The 24413-nt window shown below is 41.7% G+C and overlaps 1 protein-coding gene across 1 annotated transcript in view; it reads right to left on the bottom strand.

Moving 5' to 3' along the window:
* PCDH15 (protocadherin related 15) overlaps window positions 1-24413 on the bottom strand; it is a 2056285-nt gene that overhangs the window by 1856766 nt on the left and 175106 nt on the right. The window contains exon 2 of the mRNA XM_029609778.1: window positions 6005-6121. Within this exon, the coding sequence (XP_029465638.1) occupies window positions 6005-6095 (91 nt within the window). The 5' untranslated portion in view covers window positions 6096-6121. The remainder of the gene's footprint in view (window positions 1-6004; window positions 6122-24413) is intronic.

Here is a 24413-nt window from a genome sequence, read left to right as displayed (position 1 = left end):
GGGATTTGTACTTGGACTTCTGCTTTTTCATATATTTATAAATGATCTGGAAACAGGTACAACAAATGAGATGATTAAATTTGTGGATGACTCAAAATTATGCAGAGTAGTTACATCTCAAGCGGATTGTGAGAAATTACAGAGAACCTTGTGAGATTTCCAAATGGCAGACAAAATTTACTGAGGACACATGCAAGGTGATGCATATAGGGAAAATACCCTTTGCTGTAGTTACACAATGTTAGGTCCTTTCTTAGGAGTTACCACCCAGAAAAGAGATCTTGGCATCACATTGAAATATACATTGAAATCAGCAGCTCAGTGTGCTGTGGCTGTCAAAAAAGCAAACAGAATTTTAGGAATTATTAAGAAGGGAATGGCAAATAAAATGGTGGATTTCAAAATGCCTCTATATTGCTCCATGGTAAGACTGCACCTTGAATAGTGTCTACAATTTTGGTCACCACATCTCAAAAGGATATAGTTGTACTTTAAAAAGTGCAGAGAAGGGTGACCAAAATTATAAGAGGCATGGAACAGCTCCTCTATGAGGAAAGGCCAAGTTAGGGCTATTCAGTTTGGAGAAAAGATGACTGAGGGAGGATATAACAGAGGACCACAAAATCATGAAAGAACTTGAACAGGTTAATGTAAATCAGTTATTTACTCTCATATAATAGAAGGACTAGGGGCACACAATGAAGGTAGCAAGTAGTTAATTTAAAGCAAATTGAAGACAATTATTTTTCACTAAGCACAAAGTTAAGCTCTGGAATTCATTGCCAGAGGATGTGGTTAAAGCAGTAAGTATAACTGTGTTTAATAAAGGTTTTGATAAGTTCCTAGAGGAAAAATCCATAAACAGCTATTAATTAATAAGCAATAGTAGCTTGAGATCTATTTAATGTTCAGGTACATGCCAGGGTACTCGTGACTTGGATTGGCCACTATTAGAAACAGGATGCTGGGCTTGATGGATCCTTGTCTGATCCAGTATGGCATATCTTATGTTCCAACCTCTAGTCTTTAGGGATCCACTGTGTTTATCCCATGTTCTTTTGAATTTGTTTACTGTTTTTGGCCTCACCACCTCTTCTAGAAGGACATTCTAAGAATCAACCACCCATTCCATGAAGAAGTATTTTCTGATGTTGGTTCTGAGTCTTCCCCCCTAGAGTTTCATTTAATGACACCTATATCTACATTTGTTGATTTCTTAATGTTTTTTAATTGTACATGTATATTATAAACCACTATGAACTACAGGATTTATGTGGGTTATAAATTGATTTTAAATAAATTAAATGCAGTTTCCTTTCCAATAGAAAAGGTTCTAAGATTGTGCATGATCCCAATTTTTCAGATATTTGAAGTTCTGTATCATATCTCCTCTGCACCTTCTCTATTCCATGGTTCAGCTTACTCATTTTGGGCAGTTTTCACACTTAAAATTAAATATATTTGTGGCATAAATTTTAGCTTATTTTCTCCTGCAAGGATAACAAATTTGTGTGTATTACAGATCGGTTAAACTCTAGTAACATATCTGCAAACCTTTCTTTTGCAGATCCACTAAGGATATCCATTCATTTTAAACGAAAGTTAAAAATGCAAAGAATAGATTAATTTGTTTCATTCAAGGGGAACGAAATGAAATAGGGCACCCTCAATGAAACAAACCATATTCATTTGTTTTGTTTTAAACTAATGCATTGGGCCTATGCCTAGGCCCAAAGCTCGGGCCTCTCCTACAGCATAGAATGAGGCCTAAAGTGAGAGCCATAGCCTACACCCGAGCATGATGCCAGTGCCTCGACCTAAGCCAGAAGCCAGGGCCTTGCCTAGGGTCTAGATCAAGCCCCAAAGCAAGGGCCACAGCCTAGGCCCAAATACCACACTGTGGTCTCAGAGGAGGCACAAGCCAATACCGTGGGTGAGACTCTGAAAATTAAAAATAATAATATTTACCTGATTCATCTGGTATCTGAGAAGGACAGGTCCCAATACTGAGTGTCAGGCCTCTGGGTAGGTCACTGCAGCCTGGTCCTATTCAAGACTAAAGCCTTGGCCTAGTCCTTGCCAGTGGATCCCCACCAGTCTGGATAAGTGGGGGCCAAGGGTCATCCGTACCCCAGCATTTTTTCAGGAGGGTGGGAGGGAGGCTTTGCTTTTGTTTTTTGGCCTTTTCTGATTTTTTTTTTTTTTATTGCTTGATTCATTTTTTTCACACAAATGAAAAATCAAGCAATCCATGCACCGAAATGTGTAGGAAAATACTTCCCATATATGAACCGAATAACAAAAACAAATTTTTATCCCCTGCACATCTCTAATATATCCACTAGTCCAGCAGTGGAATAATTTATCCACAGTTATAGAGAATCTAGCACTCTGAAACCCTATACTATCATACCCCCATGAAATTCCTCATGGTTCCACAAAGATCTTCCTCTCAAACAGCAAGCCTGTTAACTTGAACAATCATGATGAAAACAAAAAAACATTTACCAACCTTCATCTTTACAAAGAACACTCCTAAAAATACAAAGCAGCCATTTGTCAAGCAAAAAAAGATGAATCACCCAGGTAAACTCTTTGAATTAGTATGAAAACTGTCCAAGCCTGAACCTTTTCCAAATATTATCACCACAGAGGATCACCCACCTAAAGAATTTGTCCAATTTTCCATGAAAAAAATCCATGCTATCCATTCCTCCTTTGATGCTTTTACTTCCACCTCCACTTCTCTAATTCCTGACCAAAATCAACCTAAGAAAACAGTTCTCTCTCCTTCTACTCAATGGACCCAATCCTACTCCCTCCAGATTTTATCCCTCTGTCCAAATTCAGTACTGTCTTCCCCCAAGATGTGGAGAAGATCCTCCAGAGAATCTTCCAATCCATGAACCATTAGATCTTATTCCCCCCAGATTCATCTGTAACCTATAGCAAAAGCTAACCCCATGCAATCTTAACCCAAAGTTCCCTATCTTTCTCATGTAAAAAAAAAAACAAAAAACACTCATCAAACCTGAAGAAGCCTGGCTCTGATCCAAAAATAATTGACAACTATCACACAGTCTCTAGCCTACTATTCTTGTCCAAGGTAATAGAAAAATATTTTACATCCAACTTCTAGACTTCCTAGAAGAATACAACAGCCACAGACCATGATCACCATAATTTCTTACAATGATAAGTTTAGGAAAGCAAGCTGTGATGCATTATCAAAGTAGATCACACAGCATAATATTCAAGTCTCAAAATCTTGAGTGACCAATACACATCACTATTTATAGCTCTGTATTCCTTTGCATCTAAGAAAAAATATGTAGCCAAGTACAGTAAAGATAAGGCTCTTGCTACTCATTAGAAACAAGGTAGTATACATTATGAGATATAATGGTAATATATCTACATATTGGCTTCTCAAGATGAGATGAATGAAAATGTAAAACCTATGTGATATAAGTATAAATCATAAAGCCTATATGCATTGAGCAATAATCTTTTCCATGAGATTTGCTCGTGAATCCAACCTAGATCCTAAAAATAGAGCTTGATGTGCTAAAGGGATTTTTCCCATTTTGTGTTTATAGGTTCTATAGAGTTATACAAGTTACAGGGTGAATTTCAAAAGTTGCACATATAAAAACATAGCACTTGCACGAGTATATGCTATTTTTACAACTGCAACATACATGTGTAAATCAGGGTCTATGAGTAAATATGTGCATTAAAAAAGGGCAGGCCAGGGACATTCCAGGGAGGGACTAACAATTATGTAAGTACGTTGGTATTTTACAACCTGCCAAAATGATGCTTGTAAGTCTTTTACTTGCATATATTTGTATCCGGTCATTATCTGGCATAAGTGATTATAAACATCTTAAATGTGAAAAAAATGACTAGGTTGGGGGTCTGGGTAATATGGGGGGGGGGGGGGGACGGACGGACTTAAGGCTGAAGAGCCAGACAGATCTTCACAAGTTGCAGATGCACTGGGTAAAACTGGTTATTTCATTGCTGAGTGTATGCTAGACAATCCCCTGACCTACAAATGTAAAATCTGACTTACAGTGAGTGTATAAATGTGTCTAAAAAACTCAAAATCTACTTGCTAAGGATGTGCAGAGGGACTGCATATGTTACATTCGGTATTCATATTCGTGAGGGGGAAGATACGTTGCATTCGCCAAGGGGGGCCCCGATCCGTTCATGCGTTCCATTCTTATTTGTTTCCCCGGCTAAAATTTAATTAACTACAAACCCCCACTCTCCTGACCCCCCCCCCCCCACTAAGACTTGCCAAAACTCCCTAGTGGTCCGGCGAGGGTCCAGGAGCCATCTCCTACACTCGGACCGTCGGCTGCCGGTATTCAAAATGGCACCAATAGCCTTTGACCTTACTATGTCACAGGGGCTACTGGTGGCATTGGTCGGCCCCTGTCACATGGTAGAAGCACATGATGGCACCATGCTCCCGGACCCCTGCTGGACCACCAGGGATTTTTGGCAAGTCTTGTGGGGGTCAGGAGGGTCCCCCAAGACTTGCTAAAAATCCCCGGTGGTCCAGCGGGGGTCCAGGAGCCGTCGGCTGCCAGTAATCAAAATGGCGCCGATAGCCTTTGCCCTTACTATGTCACAGGGGCTATTGGCGCCATTTTGAATACCGGCAGCCGATGGCGTGAGTGCAGTAGATGGCTCCCGGATCCCTGCTGGACCACCAGGGAGTTTTGGCAAGTCTTAGGGGGGTCAGGAGGGTGGGGGTTTTGTTTAAATTCGCTCCTTTAGATGGCCAAATAATTTGGTGAAGATTTGTTGTATTCATGGGAATCGCGATACGTTTTGCTTCCCCACGAATACAACAAATATGGCCCTATACGTTGCAAACGAATGCACACCCCTACTACTTGCATATCCCTTTAAAATTTGAAGTACAAATATGTGTTTATATAATTTGCACACCCTTAACTGTCTAAATTCCAACTTGTCTGGCAAAGTAGTGCTTTTGCTACTATTTAGGCTGACAAATTTGAACTTATCCAGCTAAGTAGCACTATTTTTAGACTTATCTGGCTATCTTACATACTCAGATAAATCTGAAAAATGTTACTTAGCTGGACAAATAGCACTTTTCAGACTTATCTGGCTGCCACTACTTAGCCGGATAAATTGGAACTTATTTGGATAAGTACCGCTATTTTTCCAGATGTGTCCGAAGTTACATAGCTTGTGGCTTTTACATACACGAGCATTTGTGCATGCATATGCTCTTGTATTGTAGAACCTGCACATATTGTATCCACACAGGTAAAAAAATACAGTTGCAACTTGCTGTGTACATATATACATGTGTAGAAATGGTGCATGTAAGCAATTTTGAAAGTTATCCTCGCTATGCTCAGCCAGGCAGTAGTCTCATACAATAGTTATAAATCTGGTAAATATTGAATATACATTTAAAATGGAGAGCTGAAACAATATGATTTGGGATTTGATTTACAGGATTCTTCCATTGGTTGAAAATGAAGCCGAAACTTTTCATAAATCAGGTGTTTAGTATAATGTAATATAAAATGTTATCATTATATTTCTACAAAAATATTGAAGGGCATCCTTCTCAACTTACTGAAGCCTGTAAGTGACACTGTTCCTTTGAAATGTGAGGTAATAGAAAGAATGCCAAATGTATTTACAGAACCTTGAAAATTAGCTTTTATATAGATGCAGTTTCATGATTCAGAATGTCTAATATCTTGTAATTTATGCTAAGAAAATGTAAAATGATGAAAAATTGGAGTCTAAAATGAGAGAGTAATTGAGATGTATGATGTGAGGTTTGATTAACATATTTCTAGCCTGCTATTTCTGCATGTGTCATTTTAGAAGAAAATATGCCATCCACATTTTATCCTTTGGGAAATATTTGTTTTGAACAATTTAAACCACAGTGATCTCTTTATCTTGTTTAATTCAGAGGAAATATCTTGAACAAGCTTACCTTCCTCATATTGGGCCAAGCAGTGTGAGAAAATGGTACCAAGTGTTATTCCTACTGTTAACCATTTCCAATCATGAAGTTGCTGTAACATTTTTTCAAGCCTTACTCAATGCAGATCTGAAATTAGAAGAAAAAAAGAATGTAACAGCACTCAGTTTATCATTCAGGATTGTAGTAAAAGTTGTCACTATTTAGAATTTTTTAATGCCTTCATAGTTAACCACTTATGGATTGTTCAGGAAATGGTATAATTACTGCAATTAGTACAATCAGTATAACTATGTTTAATGTCCCTGAGCTATTCAATAGCAAGGTTTTAGAGGAAACGAAGTATCAACAAATTCCAAAAGTACACTGTAAAGATATAATGATGTTCATCCACCTGCTTTGAGTATTGTGGGGCATAGGGCATAATTGAGTGCCATGAGGGTATTATTAAGATACAAGTAACATCTTGTAGTGCCCTGTTGTGTTAATAAAATGTTCTGAAGTTGAAAACGACAGAGAAGACATACAACAGATTTTTTGCTTTTAGCTATCTCAGGACCTTAATTACAGCAGAAACAATAGCATCATTCTTTGACAAGGTTCCCTGCTAGATCATTCAGCTATTTCCTAAAGTTAAGGTATTTTCTTTTTTTTTTTTCACTTGACATACAGGACATATCTAAGTGTTAGAACAGCGAAACATGTTAAGGTTGAGATTCAAAGGGATTTACCAGATATCTTTTGAGTTATCCAGATAAATCTCAAGATTTGAATATTATCACCACTTATCTGGATAACTTGGAAGCATTTTGGGGGCCATTCTGTGGCAGAGATGACTTAGCCAAATAACTTCTTTGGCTAACTCCAATATTTAGAGTTAACTGAATAAGTTATTTGGCTAAGTCTGGACGTGAATTATGTTGTCAGCTAAGGACAACTTGGACCCACTAAATCTGCACATTTATTTTTGCTTGCTATGCTGTTACATTCCTTTCTAGGGATGTGCAGCAGGGACGGATTCATCCCATTCAGTATTCGGATTCGTCGGGACCCAAATCCATTGCATCCATTCTCGTGGGACCCCGATCCGTTCATTAGTTACATATGCATTTGTTTCCCAAAAAAAACCCTATCCCAACCCTTTAAATTTAATTTACTACAACCCCCACCCTCCTGACCCCCCCCCCAAGAATTACCAAATATTCCTGGTGGTCCAGCGGGGGTTCTGGAGCAATCTCCTGCACTCGGGCTGTCGGCTGCCAGTATTCAAAATGGCGCCGATAGCCCCTGTGACATAGTAAGGGCAAAGGCTATTGGTGCCATTTTGTATACTGGCAGCCGACGGCCCGAGTGAAGGAGATCGCTCTAGGACCCCCGCTGGACCACCAGGGACTTTTGGTAAGTCTTGGGGGGGTCAGGAGGGTGGGGGTTTATTCATTAGTGATACATTTTATTTGTGGGGGTTCGCCATATGTTTCGTGTCCCCCACGAATACAACGAATATGGCATATATGTGGTGGATTGCCAATATGTTGCAAACGAATACACACCCCTAGTCCTTTCCTCCCCCTGACATGAAAGCCCCTTTAGGGTCAGATTTTAAAGGGTCTAGCTGGATAACTTTGGGATTTAACCAGTTCAACCTTTGCTATTGAAAATATATTCCTGCTGAGCCGCTAAATATAATTACTTATACCCATCTAAATATAGACACTCACATTTGGGGTGTCAGGGATAGAGCACAGCTGATTATCAATGATTTTCAGTATTAACTGATTCATTTCAGCTAGTTAACCCTTAGTCCATGTCATGAATAGCAGGCTTAAATCTAGCAAGCTATTCATGTGTCCCCAGACTGGCAATAAATCCCCCTCTGCTGAGCAGATTTCTGAAAATATCCCATTTTGTGTCTTTCCCATGAAAACTTGAATTCTGCCACTGTTTTCACTCCTATTAATTCCTCTGGAAGTCTGTTCCAAATATCTACCACCTTCTCAGGGAAAAAGTATTCCTCAATTTCATGTTGATACTCTTTGTCTTATGCTTCATAGGATGATTCACCTTTTATTGAACTTAATCCATCATTTTTGCATTATTCTTCAGGAGCATTTGCCTTTTTTCCAGCAAAACAATGCAAGAAGGTCCTATATGTTTCATAGTCCCTTACTAATTGAATCACTGTCTTTCTAGCAACAGGGTGATGAAATAGTGAAGGAGTTTCTAGTGTAGGGTTTCCCAAGCTCGGTCCTCATTTGCATGCATTATCTTCATTAAATGCAAATCTTATGCATATTCATTGTGGACATCCTGAAAACCTGGCTGGGTTGTGGTCACCTGAACCAAATCTGGGGACCCCTGGTGTAGTGGTTTCAGACATTCCCCAGTGGGAAGTGTTTTGCAGGGAGTGTGTTTTTCTAACACTCATTAGCCCACTTTTGCTTGGGTTGTTTTCTTTGTTCTAATTCCTGGCTCTCTGCCTAGGGTTGTGCTAAAACTTAAGGGTAGAGATCCACACAGCCGGCCTCGGAGGGAACTTTCCTTCCACCCCCGCACCTTCCTCTCCCTTCCCCTACCTAAGCCACCCCCCCAGCCCTATCTACATCCCCCCTACCATTGTTGGCAAAGTTACGCCTGCCCGAGTCAGGCGTAACTTGCGAGAGCCAGGCCATCCACCGGCGCATGATTCCCCGGCCCGGGAGCAGTTTCAGAGGTCTTGGCCACTCCCCTGAAATGCCCCTGGGCCGGAACCACACCTGTAGCTCAGCCCCTGGATGACACATTGCCGCAACACACCCCCCACATGCCCCCCAGGAAAGCCCTGGTACGTACTTGCGTCCAGGGGCTTGCGCGCGCCGCCGAGCCTATTCAACATAGGCTTGGCGCACGCAGGGGGAGCTTGGGGCAAGTTTTTGGGGGGTAAGGGCGTATTTTACGCGTGTACCCCTTTGAAAATCTGCCCCATTGACTGGTAAAAAACTATTTCAACTTATAAAAAACAATTTTTGCCTAGTACTGAATATATGGTTTTAAAATCAGTTTAAATTCCAAGAAAACACCAAGATTCCAAACTTCAAAGAAAACTAGCAAAGAACTAGCAATAAGATATCCTTAGCATGACTGGATGAGGTTAAATCCCCCATGATAATAAATTTAGAATATTTAAGTTGGAGGCTGACCAGCATATCTGCCAACTGGTTTAATTCCCCTTCAACTAGTCCTGGGGACAATATAAAACATAGGGAAGATAACTTTCAAAGCTGTGTGTGTAGACCCTTATACACATGTATATGTGTGCGTGCAAAGTTGCTTTAATACTTTATAACCTTTACAAGTTATACATACTAATACATATGCATGTAAATGTGATTACATATGTAAAAACCATGCACAGCACAAGTTTGGACTTATCTGGATAAGTGGTGGCAATTTTCTGGTTAAATTCTGATTTATTCAGCTAAGTAGTGGCAAAGTCTTTAGTTATTTGGATAAGTGAGAAATATGCTACTTGTCCATCTAAGAAGTGCTTTTCATACTTATCCAGCTATGTATGATACGTCTTAAAATCCTACTTATCTGGCTAAATCAGATAGCTGGATAAATCTAAAAAAAAATGCTACATATCCAGATTAATCAGTCAATTAATAGCCAACCCATTACCTGCAAACTCCTAACATATTACGAATAACCATGTATCATGTAGATAGTTTGTCCAACCTCCTCCCTGTTAATCCCCCTGTAGCCACAACTCCTTGTTTTTAATTCCCTTGTTTTCTGTAAAGCAAATTTTTGCTATTGTTTTCATTATAATGTAAACCGATGTGCCAAAAATCAAAGCAAAACTAAAACGCATACTTTTTCTATGAGAAAAAGTATCCTCAGGGCTTTTCACCCGCTTTTCTGCAGCTACTGTTGCCAGGTAAAATTGTATGCATTATTGCCTCCTCCGACCTAACCTTGCACACAGGAATGCCTCTGCTCAATGTGGGTAAAATCCAGCAAATAATTTTATTCGCTCAGAGGGTTAGAAATTTTCAAAGAGCCCATTTCTGTGGGTAAAATACTTTGAAAATTGCCCTCTGAACAAACATAACAAACAAGCAAATTATTTGCTACTAGTGCTACTAATGTGACATGTCAATTTCTGATAATGGTATAAATAGCCAAGTCATAGCTTGGCAGGCTGGAGTCAGGAAGCTCCCCTCACAGAGGCAGTATAGGGCTGCAGGGCAGGACTGGAGCTGGTCTTCTGCCAAACCAACCCAGTTTCCCCGCAGGTTAAGCCCTTGGGTTCTGGGATCCGGAAGGACTTGTCTGAGGAACATCATGATTCGGACTGGAAGCTGAGGGCAGGCGCAGGCTGGAAACTGGATACACAGGTACTGGCTAAAGACGGATACAGGGCACAGATTGGGGCTAGAGGATGTGGTTAGTGAAGTTAGTATAGCTGTGTTTAAAAAAGGATTGGATAAGTTCATGGAGGAGAAGTCCATTACCTGCTATTAAGTTCACTTAGAGAATAGCCACTGCCATTAGTAATGGTTACATGGAATAGACTTAGTTTTTGGGTACTTGCCAGGTTCTTGTGGCCTGGTTTGGCCTCTATTGGAAACAGGATGCTGGGCTTGATGGACCCTTGGTCTGACCCAGCATGGCAATTTCTTATGTTCTTATATATCTAACGAATGTCTGTATAGAAAAAAACTTTAAATAAATAAATAAATAAATAAATAAATAAACAAAAAAATAAATAAATAAAATGCTACATATCCAGATTAATCAGTCAGCCAGATAAGTAATGTTTTTAGAATTATCTGGCTATTGAACTTATTTAGATTATTTTACTATACCGATGCTCAAGACAAAGTCTTATCATACCGGTTTATAGGGATGTGAATCGTGTCCTCGATCGTCTTAACGATCGATTTCGGCTGGGAGGGGGAGGGAATCGTATTGTTGCCGTTTGGGGGGGTAAAATATCGTGAAAAATCGTGAAAAATCGTGAAAAATCGAAAAAACGTAAAATCGCAAAACCGGCACATTAAACCCCCTAAAACCCACCCCCGACCCTTTAAATTAAATCCCCCACCCTCCCGAACCCCCCCCCCCCAAATGACTTAAATAACCTGCGGGTCCAGCGGCGGTCCGGAACGGCAGCGGTCCGGAACGGGCTCCTGCTACTGAATCTTGTTGTCTTCAGCCGGCGCCATTTTCCAAAATGGCGCCGAAAAATGGCGGCGGCCATAGACGAACACGATTGGACGGCAGGAGGTCCTTCCGGACCCCCGCTGGACTTTTGGCAAGTCTTGTGGGGGTCAGGAGGCCCCCCCCAAGCTGGCCAAAAGTTCCTGGAGGTCCAGCGGGGGTCAGGGAGCGATTTCCCGCCGCGAATCGTTTTCGTACGGAAAATGGCGCCGGCAGGAGATCGACTGCAGGAGGTCGTTCAGCGAGGGTTCCGGCGCCTCGCTGAACGACCTCCTGCAGTCGATCTCCTGCCGGCGCCATTTTCCGTACGAAAACGATTTGCGGCGGGAAATCGCTCCCTGACCCCCGCTGGACCTCCAGGAACTTTTGGCCAGCTTGGGGGGGGCCTCCTGACCCCCACAAGACTTGCCAAAAGTCCAGCGGGGGTCCGGAAGGACCTCCTGCCGTCCAATCGTGTTCGTCTATGGCCGCCGCCATTTTTCGGCGCCATTTTGGAAAATGGCGGCGGCTGAAGACAACAAGATTCAGTAGCAGGAGCCCGTTCTGGACCGCTGCCGTTCCGGACCGCCGCTGGACCCGCAGGTTATTTAAGTCATTGGGGGGGGGGTTCGGGAGGGTGGGGGATTTAATTTAAAGGGTCGGGGGTGGATTTTAGGGGGTTTTAGTGTGCCGGCTCACGATTCTAACGATTTATAACGATAAATCGTTAGAATCTCTATTGTATTGTGTTCCATAACGGTTTAAGACGATATTAAAATTATCGGACGATAATTTTAATCGTCCTAAAATGATTCACATCCCTACCGGTTTACAGTATAACCAAGGGAAACCAATAACCAGAAGAGAGAAAGTTAAAATGAACAGGGATTACAAAACAGGACAATTGAAAGAGGAAGAATTAGTTTAAACAGAGTTCTCCTAAGAGTATAATGAGATAATACACCATTGCTTAGCATGGATGGTTAACTAAGTGGTTCAATTACTTATCTATTTAAGTAATGCTTTCTTTAGACATATCTAGCTATCTTACATAGATGGATAAACCCAAAAAGAGCAACTTATATGAACAAGTAACACTTTTCTGACTTATCTGGCTAAGTAGAAGAGGAATGGAAGGCTCATCTGCATACCAACTCCTGAGAAAGGACTCCAGAGGTCACAACGAGTGATCCAGGCTTTGAACTCCATAGCCCTAGCTGCCAGAGGCCCTGCATCCCTTGCAGAAGAAGAGGCCTGGAAGGCTCATCTGTATGTCATTCCCATTCAACCCCGGGAGAGGCCTCCCAAGGTTACGGTAAGCAATCAAAGCTTCGAACTCCACAGCTCCAGCTTCCAGAAGCCTCATACCCCTTGCAGCAGAAGGGAACCGGAAGGCTTACCTGCATACCATTATAAGCAGGCCCTGGAAGAAGACACCATATGTCACGGCAAGCGATCCAGGCTTTGAACTCCACAGCCCCAGTTTTCAGAGGCCCCGCACCTCTTGCAGCAGAAGAGGACCAGAAGGCTTATCTGCATAACTGCTATGGATGTTAAAGGTTTGGAGGGTTTGCCAGGGGGGCACTGAATCCAATTTTTTAATGTCACCATTTTGGGGGGTGAGAAGCGCGATCCCTGAACCCCCAATACGTTTTTTTTACTAAATGTGAAGAGGGTGGTGAGAGGGGGCCGGAACCATACATTTTTTATTAACACTCCTTTGGGGGAGAAAGGGGGGTTGGGGACCCCTGAATCCCAAAGATTGCTTTTACCCTAGGTGGAGGAGGGGGTGAGGCTAACATCATGTAGGCATCTTCAAGTGTATTTTTAGCTTTTGGGCATTTGAGACAGGCTTAAATGACAACCCTGTGTTAAAGTTCAGCAGTGACTCCCACGCAACCTTTTCTCAAGTCTTGGCAATATATTTTTTGGCCTGCACTTTAAATGTGAGGTGGGAGCCTTGGGAACTGAATTAGGGTCCTGGGGCTCTCGCCTCACACTTACCACTTTTGAAATAGGTATTATTTTATCACAGCTGACCACTTTCTCAGTCATTAGATCTCCACTGCGGCTTGATATATCTCCCAATTAGTCAGATAAACTTAATTGGACAGCTCATATATTTGGTGCTAACCTGATAAGTTTGAACCCCACCCTGCAATGACTTGTTTTTATCCAAAAGGTTTTAGGTGGGTAGTCACCTATCTGACTGAAACGTATCTGGTTAGCGAGGGACATATTTAAAACCCCCAAATCCAGCTAAGTACTAAACTAAGGTAGAAACACAATTTTGAATATAGACCTCATACGTTTATCTAAAATACTACTTGAAGCATGAATCCTTTAGCTGTTTCCTTACTGAGCTGGAAAATATCTATCACTTGTAAGGCACGTAACTTATTGAACAATCCCAAAACTTCATTTTACAAAGTAATTTCTAGCAGTTTTGTATAAAACAGTTTGAATAAGACCTGGAAATATTTTTATGACAAGAGAATAGTACAATGAAGAGACATCTGCCATAAAGCTGCAGTTGGCATTACAAAAATTCCTGGACTAGCAATGACTGACCAGGGGAATCCTGCAATGGCTTTATCAGGATTCTGAATGAATTCTCTATGAGTTTATCACAGCTGGCAATGCCTGGATCAGGTGATCATGCAGCTGGCTAAAGTTTCCTAATGACAGCACTGTTTTCTTCTAGAATGCAGACCGGGACAGATTGATATTTTCATAGCACTTATGTTGTAAAACTAACCATTCTTTTGTAAAATATAAACAGATTCATGTTCTAGTTCCTTTTCTCAGTTTAGTTACTGAATGTTTGAGGTGGAACCAGTAAAAATGTTCAATATTCTCTTCAGCTCAGCAAATACTAGACTGAGAATAGCAGCAACAATAACATATGTTACAAGACAGACTATTAGAAATCAATTTTACAGTGGATCAGACATAAAAGAACAGGACCTGAAAAGATTTTGAAGCTATTTTTGTGAGTATTGTATTTTCTTAAAATGTAAAATAGGAAGATGTAGAACATAAAGGTAAGAAAAATGAAATAAAACAAATTAATTCCCTTTTCATTTTGTTAAAAAAAAAAAAAAGAAGCACTAGTAGCCAAATTCAGCCATCACAACCCCACCCTGTCCCCACTGAGAAAACCCATACTAATAAAATCTGGTTGAGGGTAGTTTGGGGAGCCAGTAAGGAAAGTTGATGGGTATAGAAAGTGGGTATGGTATAGATAAAGGGTGTACTGAGTTTACAGTATGGAAAAAAGGTGGCCATGTGGAACAGTCTTGTTATGTTTTGGCATCTGGCTTGTGTGAATTGCTGGTATAGTATTACTCTTATATGTTTGAAAATATGTAATGCTATGTTGATGATTAGGATCATCATTTTTTTGTAAACCAGTTTATTTAAATTGTAATGATTTAGTGAGGCAGTATATAAATGAATAAATTAATTTAATGGAATTCTACTCGCTTTACAGAGATTTTAAAATTAAACCCATTAAATAAACTGCAGTCACATAAATAAAAAGTAGTTTAGATCTGGAATATTTTTGTAAACTGTCTACTCAATATACTGCACTATTTCTCATAAGTTGTTGCTGCTCAGTTTTGCCAAAAATAAAACCCTAATACTTTATCCAATGTCTCTACCTCATCATTCTATATTCTCAAAAATGTGAACAAACAATTCTGGTCCTTCTTTATTAACACAAGTGTAACTTGCTTTAAAAATATTTGACTATGAAAAATCTCTCTCTATATACATTAAATTTATTTGGTGTTATTTGAATTTGCCTCTTCAGACCTGAAATTTAAGTGCACCATATTCTGACACTTGGATTTCCAGATATACGTGGTTGCCTTTTTGTCCACTTTTTCGTGGGTGGTAACAAAAAATCTTTGACATTTGATATTTATGTAAATAGTTGACAAGTATAGTACATTTTGGGGATAATAATCAAAGCTTTTGACATGGGTAAATGTGTATTTACCATCATAAAAACATGGTCTGAATGTTGTCCCCTCCCCCAGTGTGGTCAAAACTAAGCACTAGAAATGTGCAGAAGAAAAAACTGTGTTTTGGTTAGTTCATTTGACTCATTTGGGCCCAAATTTGTTTCATTAGTTGCAATACAAAAAAAAAAAAAAAGTTTATTCATTTCATTAATTTATTTGTTTGCCATTAAAAGCTATGGGGGAAGTATTGCAGTCTATTCTGGGCTCCAGAATAAGGATTTTCTTATCAATTCTACTGAAAGTTGTAAGAAGAAAATCATAAGAAGGGGGAAAGAGCTGCAAGGTACTCAGACAAATAGACTGTGGCAAAGTGGAATCGCAAAAGTGGCATAAAGTAGCCTAAGGCTCGTCAAAGAGACAAAAGGGTACCAGACTCCTTCCAGCATTGGCAGGAGTTCTCCAAAATACTGTGACAAGAGCAAAGAAGCAGAAAGATGAGGAAGAACATCCCAAAATGGGAAAATAGGATGCCAGCAATAGTGACATGAACGCTTGATGGCAACATGAGAGGTAAAGTGGCACTGAAAGTGGCATCAGCACCCTAAGGCACCCTGAAGTCAGAATGGAGCAGAAAACATGGCAGGAAAAATTCCAAGGATAAAGGGACTAAGAAAAATCAGAAAAGTAGCATCAAGATTTCAAAAGCATAGGAGAGGTGCACAGCAGCACCCTAGATTATCAAGAAGACCTCAAGGTGTAAAAACTGGAGTATGCCTGTAAGGACCAGTGGCAGAAATAAGTTAAGAACCTCAAGGTGTAAAATCTGTGCATGGCAGCAAGGCTGAGTAGCACTAGGAGCTGAAGGTGTAGGATGAGGGGCATAGCATTAAGGCAGAGTGGCATGGGAGATGCCAATCATTCCGTTCAAGCAGATAGACAACCAAAGAGGAGGATGTATCTCCATGTCAAAGTGTGGCTGCACCTGGCCAGTAGCCAGTCCAGTAGCATATGTTTGTAAGTGAAGCCATGCATGTCATAGGTACCCACGTGCTCAGTATAGTGGTGGAACTGCAAATGAACCATGAAATCAGTTACAATTCATGGAGTGATGCAGCAAGTAAGCAGAACAATGGATCGCCATGTCAAGATCAAGAGATGACAAGAAGGTGAGTACCATAGAAGAAGAATGATATGAAAAGGCTGAGGAGTATTTCTGTAAGTTTGCAAAGCAATGCATGGCTAGAGCAAGACGAAAAATGGGCAAGTAATGGAGGGGAAGGGGATTTGGTAAGAACCTTGAACACAGCTGGAGCAGTGGAAGAAGCACTGTAAGGAATCAAGACTGGCTTGGAATGGCAGCGGCAGCAGTGGTGTTCGATATCTTAAGAACTGGAATGGTAGGACCTGACCAACACAGCAAGGAGGGTAGCCATAATACCGCCAAAGGCAATTTCCAGTTCTTGTACATGCACAGAAGAATGGAGCAAACAGGCACCATAATGTGGCAAGAATGACTAAGAGCAGTGGCAGCAGAAGTTATGTTGGTTATTCATTTTAAACAACCAGAATGGTAGGAGCAGAGTAATGTGGCAAGAAGTATGGTTGTAACACCTCCAAAACTGTGGTATTGTCAGTATCAGGTTCATGTTGTTATTTATTGTTGTTATTCAGTTCTCTGTAAAGCACCTTTCACTGTACATCCAGTTCCTTGTAAACCAATGTGATGTTCCAAGGAATGACGGTCCAGAAAAGCTTTAAATAAATAAATAAATAAATGGAACATTTGTAAAATACCTATGCAGGTAGAAAATGTAACATTCTTAGGGATTGCAAAGTTTATTGGAAAATATTAAGGATCTCAAGCTTCTCTAAGACGATTTTAATATGTTGGTTGGAGCATGGCATTCTATAGCTGGAAGTGTAAAGTCACAGTGGTTAAGGTTATGGTTGTAGCATGGCTTTCTACAGCTGGAAGTGTAAAGTCACAGTGGTTATGGTTGTAGCATGGCATTCTGCAGCTGGAAGTGTAAAGTCACAGTGGTTATGGTTATGGTTGTAGCATGGCATTCTGCAGCTGGAAGTGTCAGGTCACAGTGGTTAAGGTTATGGTTGTAGCATGGCATTCTACAGCTGGAAGTGTAAAGTCACAGTGGTTAAGGTTATGGTTGTAGCATGGCATTCTGCAGCTGGAAGTGTAAAGTCACAGTGGTTATGGTTGTAGCATGGCATTCTGCAGCTGGAAGTGTAAAGTCACAGTGGTTATGGTTGTAGCATGGCATTCTGCAGCTGGAAGTGTCAGGTCACAGTGGGAATGTTTGGAGCAAGACAGGCTTATGCAGGATACATCAAGCCTCAGTGGATATGCCACAGCTGGAAGTGACAGGCCACAGCTGGAAGTGACAGGCCACTAAAGATATGGTTGGAGCATGGCATTCTGTACCAGGAAGCATCAGGCCACATTGGTAGGGTTGGAGCAAGACAGACTTATGCAGTATACATTAAGCCTCAGTGGATATGGTGGAGAATAGCATGCCACAGATGGAAATGTCAGGCCACTGAGGTAATGATTGCAACATGGCATTCTGTAGCTGGAAGTGTCAAGCCACTATGGTTATATTTGGAGTAAGACAAGCTTATGCAGGATACATTAGGCCAAGTCTCATTGGTGGGTTTTGGAGAAAAGGAGAAAGAGTATCTCAGTGGAGTCATGCCCCATTAAATTTTGACAAATACCACCACTGAGGCATGCCTCCATTGACTTTCCCTGCCCGCTTCATTTCAAATAGTTGTTGAGGTGAAGCGGGCAGGGGAAGTCAATGAAGGCATGCCTCAATGGTGGTGTTTGGCAACATTGGGGACTGATTCAAATTACTTCCTCTTGATACATCCCTGTCAACAACACTGGGGCCTGTCACATCCTGCTACCTCCTGACATGTCCCCATGAACAACATTGAGGCCTGTCACATCCTGCTGCCTCCTGATATACCTCCAACAATGCTGGGGTCTGACACATCCTGCTGCCTCCTGTCACATCACCATCAACAACATTGGGGTTTCACTCCCTTTTCTACCTCCTGACACATCCCCATCATCAATACTGGGCTCTGTCTCAGCTTACCTCCTCCTGATACATTCATATTGGCAACACTGGGCCTTTACTCCTTTTCCTATCTCCTGACAAGTCCCTATCAACAACACTGGGCCTATCACGTCTTGCTACCTCCTAACACATCTCCAACACAACACTAGGGTCAGACTCAGCTTACTTCCTCTTGAGTCATCCCCATCTACAAAACTAGAGTATAAATCCTCCTGCCTACTTCTAACACATCTCTAGCAACAACATTGGGGCATATCAGGATATAGGAGGAGAAGTGAAGCCCCAGTGCTGTGATAGGGACATGTAAGTAGGAAATAAGCTGAGTCTAACCCCCATGTTGTAGATGGAGACATGTCAGGATGTAGAAGAAATAGTGAAGCCCCAGTATTGTGATAGAGATGGGTCAGTAGGAAATAAGCTGAGTCCACCCCCTGTGTGGATGTGACAAGCCTCAGTATTGTTGATGGGGATGTGTCAAGAGACAGTAAGCTGAATCAGACCCCAGTGTTGTTGATGGGAGCATGTTAGGAGGAAGCAGGAGGACTGATGCCCCAGTGTTGTTGATGGGGATGAGTCAGGAGGCAACAGGATGTGACAGACCATAGTGTTTTTGATGGGGGCAAGTCAAGGGGAAGCATGATGTGTTAGGCCCCAGTGTTGTTGTTGGGGACATGTTAGAAGGCTGCAGGATGTAACAGGCTCCAGTGTTATTGATGGGAAGGCAGCAGGATTGGTCCCAGTGATGGTAAACAGAGCAAGGCAGGCAGAAGGTGTCAATGCATGTTGGAACCAGTGGTGTTTTTGGAGACATGGCAGGAGGAAGCAGGATGTGTGCGGCCCAACCGGCAATTTTGAGGATACAATAGGACTCAGCATTGATGTATTGAGGCCCTGGGAATGGCTTCTTAGGCCTAGGAGGCAACAGCAGTATTTTTCAGGAAGTGTGACCCAATGGGCAGTATTGGGGATGTTGAGGCCCTTTGAATTTCTTCTTGGGCCTGGGAGCCAGCAGCTGTGTGGGGACACAGCAGGCAGATTCAATCAGTCACTGGATGTTGCTGGATATTGGATGTAGGCATATGCTCCATTGCTGGTATTGAGGTATGGCAGGTAGACGGGCAGAAGAACTACAGGACCTTCAAATTCCTTTCACTCGCATGGCAAATCTGGAAATCCACGCAAAGGCAGATTAATTTTCAGGAACTTTAGCTTTTCCATCAAGTGTTGTGTCAGGCTAGACAGATGAGGGATTATGATATCCCCTGACATCAAACACACTCTTTCTCTGGGCACAATCATTGGTGGGCAAGAAAGATAGCACTGAGCCACTCTTGCTAGTTCTGGCCAGCGGCTGGACTTATGAGACCAATATGCCAGTACATCTATGTTCATGTCCTCGATGGTCTTTGCAAGATATAATGTCACTAAGATTTGAGCTGTCATCTCCTTTGCTTGTGTCGGATGTGAGTCTTTCTTCCCAGTTGCTTTTGCGATCACCTGGGACAGAAGTGAGGAATGTTTCCATTTTACAGTGGAGGAGAGAGTTCTAGGTGTCAATGACAGGGTTCTGTTCTGACTTGCACTACTGTCTGACCTGACCAATAATGGTGTTTTCTCATGTGCTACATCCTTCCTCTGCCTCAACCTCTGGTGCTCTAGTTGACAGACCTCCTCTGTCAGCATGATCTTCATATGTGTCAGATTTCTGGCCTAGAGTGTGAATCTCCCTTTCACACATAGATCACATGTAACTCATTCTGGGGAATTTTAAGTTCCAAGTGCAGACAAACGTATTTATTTTTTGGGGCTGCTCTGGCTAGCAAATAGATTGACTCTCTATCCCATGGTGGATTCTTTATATGGGAGGAAGCTCTTGCTTATGGCCTGGGCAGTGATGTTTGTGTGTGTCTCTTTCTCTCTGTTAGGTTAGTTGCTGCACTCCAGGGTGTGAGATACCAGAACAATCCAGTCAGGATAAGGCACTGGGATTTAAATTAAATGTTTAATTGTTAAAGAAGCAGTAAAGTCCATTTTTAATACATATGAATTTACAGCTGACTGATATACAAAGGTGTTTTTTCTCTTCTGGGTAGGTGTCCTTTGTCTCAGAAATCTGGGTAAAGCTTCCCATGGTGATTTCAATGTGCACAAAGTTTTCCCAGTGGGACAAATGGGAATCCTAGTTGAGGTGACCCCTCAAACATGGAAAAGTCCTATCCAAGACTAGTTTATTCACGATTACCCAGCTGTCCTGATCCCATGGGGTAGAGATATAGCTGGGAAACTCCAGATCTTGATCCTTCTTTTCTGATTTGTTACTGGTGACTTCCTTAGCAGGAAAAGTCTTTAGAACATGAGAACCAGGCTATCACAGCCTTAGAACCCTGTTAGGAGGGTGAGTCAAAAACCTCCCCACAACCAATATACAAATACTTGTCTTCTGAAAGATCTCTCTGTGACTGCTGTTTTACTATCACTGGTGGTTGCCCCATCTAGGGAGTAGATTAAGACTCACAGGTCTTTAGTCCTTGTCCTGTGTGTCAGGGGGGAGACTTCTACAAATGGTGCAAGGTTTAAGAAGGAATCCCTTCTTGGAAAAAAGTCAGGATACATCTTGGCTATCAAAGATCTTCCACATAGGATCTGTTACTGATGCTTGCCTCACCTAGGGTATAGAGTGGGTTCACAGGTCTTTAGGTCTCTGGATTGAGAGCCTTTTTGCCAGAAAGGGAATCAGGCAAAAACACAGGACAACCCTCTGGCAGGGTGTGCACAGAGAGGACTCTCTAAAAAATATAAAGTTCCTGTTGAGTCATGGAGGCCTCACCAGAGAGTTGAAAAGCTACATCCTCAATGCTCTGAACCTAAATCAAAATGACTCTAAGGAAATCTAAAATGGCTGCTCTAAATAGGATTGAGGCATCCAGGTGGACAGGGCTGATAAGGGATGAAAGGCTCATGATATTAAAGTTCTAAGAAGGGAGTTAGTGACATCTTGTGGCCAACCAATAGAGGTGCTACACACATAATGTAGCACACATGTATGTGGGTGAGAGGTCATAGCCTCTCTGTCCCTGCCTTGGCAAGGGTGTTAGACAGTGCAGCATCTCAGCTCTCATTCCCTCTTCCTATTGAAAGTTCTCCTACTTTTCTAACATGATGTTTACTATGGGGATGACATCTCCTAAGGTGGTGCTTGTGGCACTCAGCTCATCTGCGGCATCCTTAAAGGGATTCAGGATTTTCACAAGCACTTTCATGACTGAGCAATCATGATGTCCTAGGGAAGCCTGTACACCTATCTCCATTTCTCAAGACAGATCATGCAGGGGTGCCTGCTCTCCTCTAACCTGGGACTGGACAGAAGATTGTGGTGGAGGAGTTCAAGGAAGATTCATATTTTTTCTAAAGATCCATGTAAGAAGGATTTCTTCAGATGGGAAAAGAGTAAAGTTTCTGAGTTGAGAAATGAGACGTTAAAGAGATAGTCTCAAGGAAGAGAACTGTAAGTTTCTATTCATCTGTCTAGGAAGAATCCTTCGAAACAGGATTTTCCTTTCTGAGAGTCAGAGGGAAGACCGACTAACAAGAGGAGATCCTAACAGTTGCTGCCCGATAAAAAGACTCAGCCAAAGGCTTATCTAAGAGTGAGAAGTGAGAAAAGTTCCATAGAGAAGGGGAAAGATCTACACCCAAAGAATAGATATTAGGGGAGATGCCAGTAGGGTTCCTGCCTCAGAGAGATAAGCTGCCCAGGATGTGCAGTCTATGTTGCTGTGAGAGACTGAGTTTAATTTTCTTGCTGTTGGACTTTATTTTTCTGTACTATTGGTGCATTAAGCTTTAATATACAAAAATTAGTTTTTTGGTTTCTTGTCATCAGAAACCAATACAGTAGGGGTGTTTCTAGGTACTTAAATGATCCAGAGTACAGATTTGTCAATAACCACTCCACCCCCTGCCCCCCAGATATTGATAAGTAGCCTGAAGATAGAAGGGTATCCAGTGGTGTGTGGTGACATTTATAGCAGGGGATTCAGTCTCATTCCCTCAGCCATCTCTCCACTCCCATCCCACCCCATTCGAGTCACAAGTAGTCTTGCTTCCTCAGTCCCCTTTCCCCTCCCCCACCTGCTTCCCCCACCCCACAGTTTCCCAGCAGTCTCACTCCCTCAACCTCCTATTGCCAAGACACAAAAGACAATTGGAACTCATATGGCATTCAGCCTATTGTACCACTACAGAAGTGGAAAAGATGCAAACCACACCAATACTTAAAATTAAGGCAAAAAAGGGAGCTGCAGATTGTTCAGTGGTCTGATAATTCATTTGAAGGTCAATACATGAATATCCATACATCAAAAAGAGAGATGCAGAAAAAATTACACAGTCCTTGTGTTGCTTAGAAAACAATTGCAATGTAAACTTTATTAGGCAAAAATTGTTTACCAGCCTGGCGGCTCCACTGCTTTTTAATAAGATAATTGTTCTTAGAACAGGTCCCCCGACACGGACCCTGTGTTTCGCCAAAAGGCTGCTTCGGGAGGGACAATCACAGGTAGATTTCAAAACTCAATCCAAATTAGCACAATCATAGAGGGAGCGCCAATACATGGATATTTACAGAATATATTCAGCAAATTTTAATAAGTGACAATTGATTAACTGTTTGCAGTAATTTTCAAATGGCCTCTGTTCCCCGACATGGGTCAGTGTTTCGCTGGGGCTTCATCGGGAGGAACAATTAAAGAGTTGTCCCTTGTTGAAGTAAGATTATTATTATTAACCACAGAGTGTATAGATTATGAAGGAGCCTGTTCTGTCAGTGAAGCAATTTTAATCATGACTGAGAAGCACAAGTGGGAAGTTGTAACGAAATTTGCTTAAGTGTTTGAAGAAAACATTTTTCAATAGTGGCTTCCTCTCTGCTTCACAAGAGCTGTAGCAGAGAGAAAGATGGAAATTACAGGTTGGTTAGGCTCACCTCAGTGGTACGAAAATTAATGGAGATGCTGCTGAAAGAAAGGATAGTGAACTAATTACAATCTGATGGGTTGCTGGACCCAAGGCAGAATGGATTCACCAGGGGAAGGTCTTGTCAGACAAATCTGATTGATTTTTTTTGATTGAGTGACTAGAGAATTGGATCAAGGAAGAGCACATGATGTGATTTACTTCATTTTCAGCTTTAAATATGGTCCCACAAAGGAGTCTCATGAATATAATGAGAAGCTTGTGACTTAGTGCCAAGGTGGTGCAATGGACTACAAACTGGTTGACTGCCAGGAGACGTCATGTAATGGTAAATGGAAAATACTCTGAAGAGAGAACTGTGCTAAGTGGAGTACAAAAGGGATAGGTTTTGGGACTGGTTCTGTTCAATATGTTTGTGAGCAACATTGCGGAAAGGATAGAAGGTAAAGTTTGTCTATTTTCAGATGATACTAAGACCTGCAATAGAGTGGGCATGCCTGAATGAGTAGAGAGAATTCAAAGTGAATTAAGAAAGCTTGAAGACTGGTCGAAGACTAGTAGCTGACATTCAATTACAAGAAGTGCAGTCTTGCAACTGGGGTGCAGTAATCCAAAGAGTTGTATGTGATGGGGGGGTGAATGACTAATGTGCATGGTCTGGGAGAGGGACCTTGGGCTGAATAGTGTCTGATGATCTGAAAGTGGCGAAACAATGAGAAAAGGCTATAGCAAAAGCCATAAGACTGCTGGGCTGCATAGCGAGAATAACAACCAGTAAGAAATAAGAGTAAATAAGAGATAATGCCCTTGTACAGGTCCTTAGTGAGGCTTCACCTGGAGTACTGTGTTCAGTTCTGAAGAATGTATCTCAAAAAGGATGGAGATAGGACAGAGTTGAGCCAAAGAAGGGCATCCAAAATTGTATGGAATCTGTACTGAAAAAGTTATGAGGCTAAAGAATCAGAATAGGTATACCCTGGAAGAGAGGAGGTGCAGGGGAGATATGATGCAGACCTTCAGACACCTAAATGGTTTTAATGATGCATGCTCCTCAAACCTTTTCCAGAGCAATGCAAACTGTAGAACTAGAGGTCACAATCTGAAACTTCAGGGAGGATGACTCAGAACCAACGTTAGGAAATATTTCTTCACAGAGAGGGTGGTGAATACCTGGGATATCCTTCCAGAAGTGGT

The sequence above is a fragment of the Rhinatrema bivittatum genome, chromosome 7, assembly GCF_901001135.1.
Source record: "Rhinatrema bivittatum chromosome 7, aRhiBiv1.1, whole genome shotgun sequence".
NCBI classification, from domain to species: Eukaryota; Metazoa; Chordata; class Amphibia; order Gymnophiona; family Rhinatrematidae; genus Rhinatrema; species Rhinatrema bivittatum.
The sequence above is the reverse complement of the archived record's forward strand: the minus strand, read 5'-3'. Positions and strand labels throughout refer to the sequence as shown.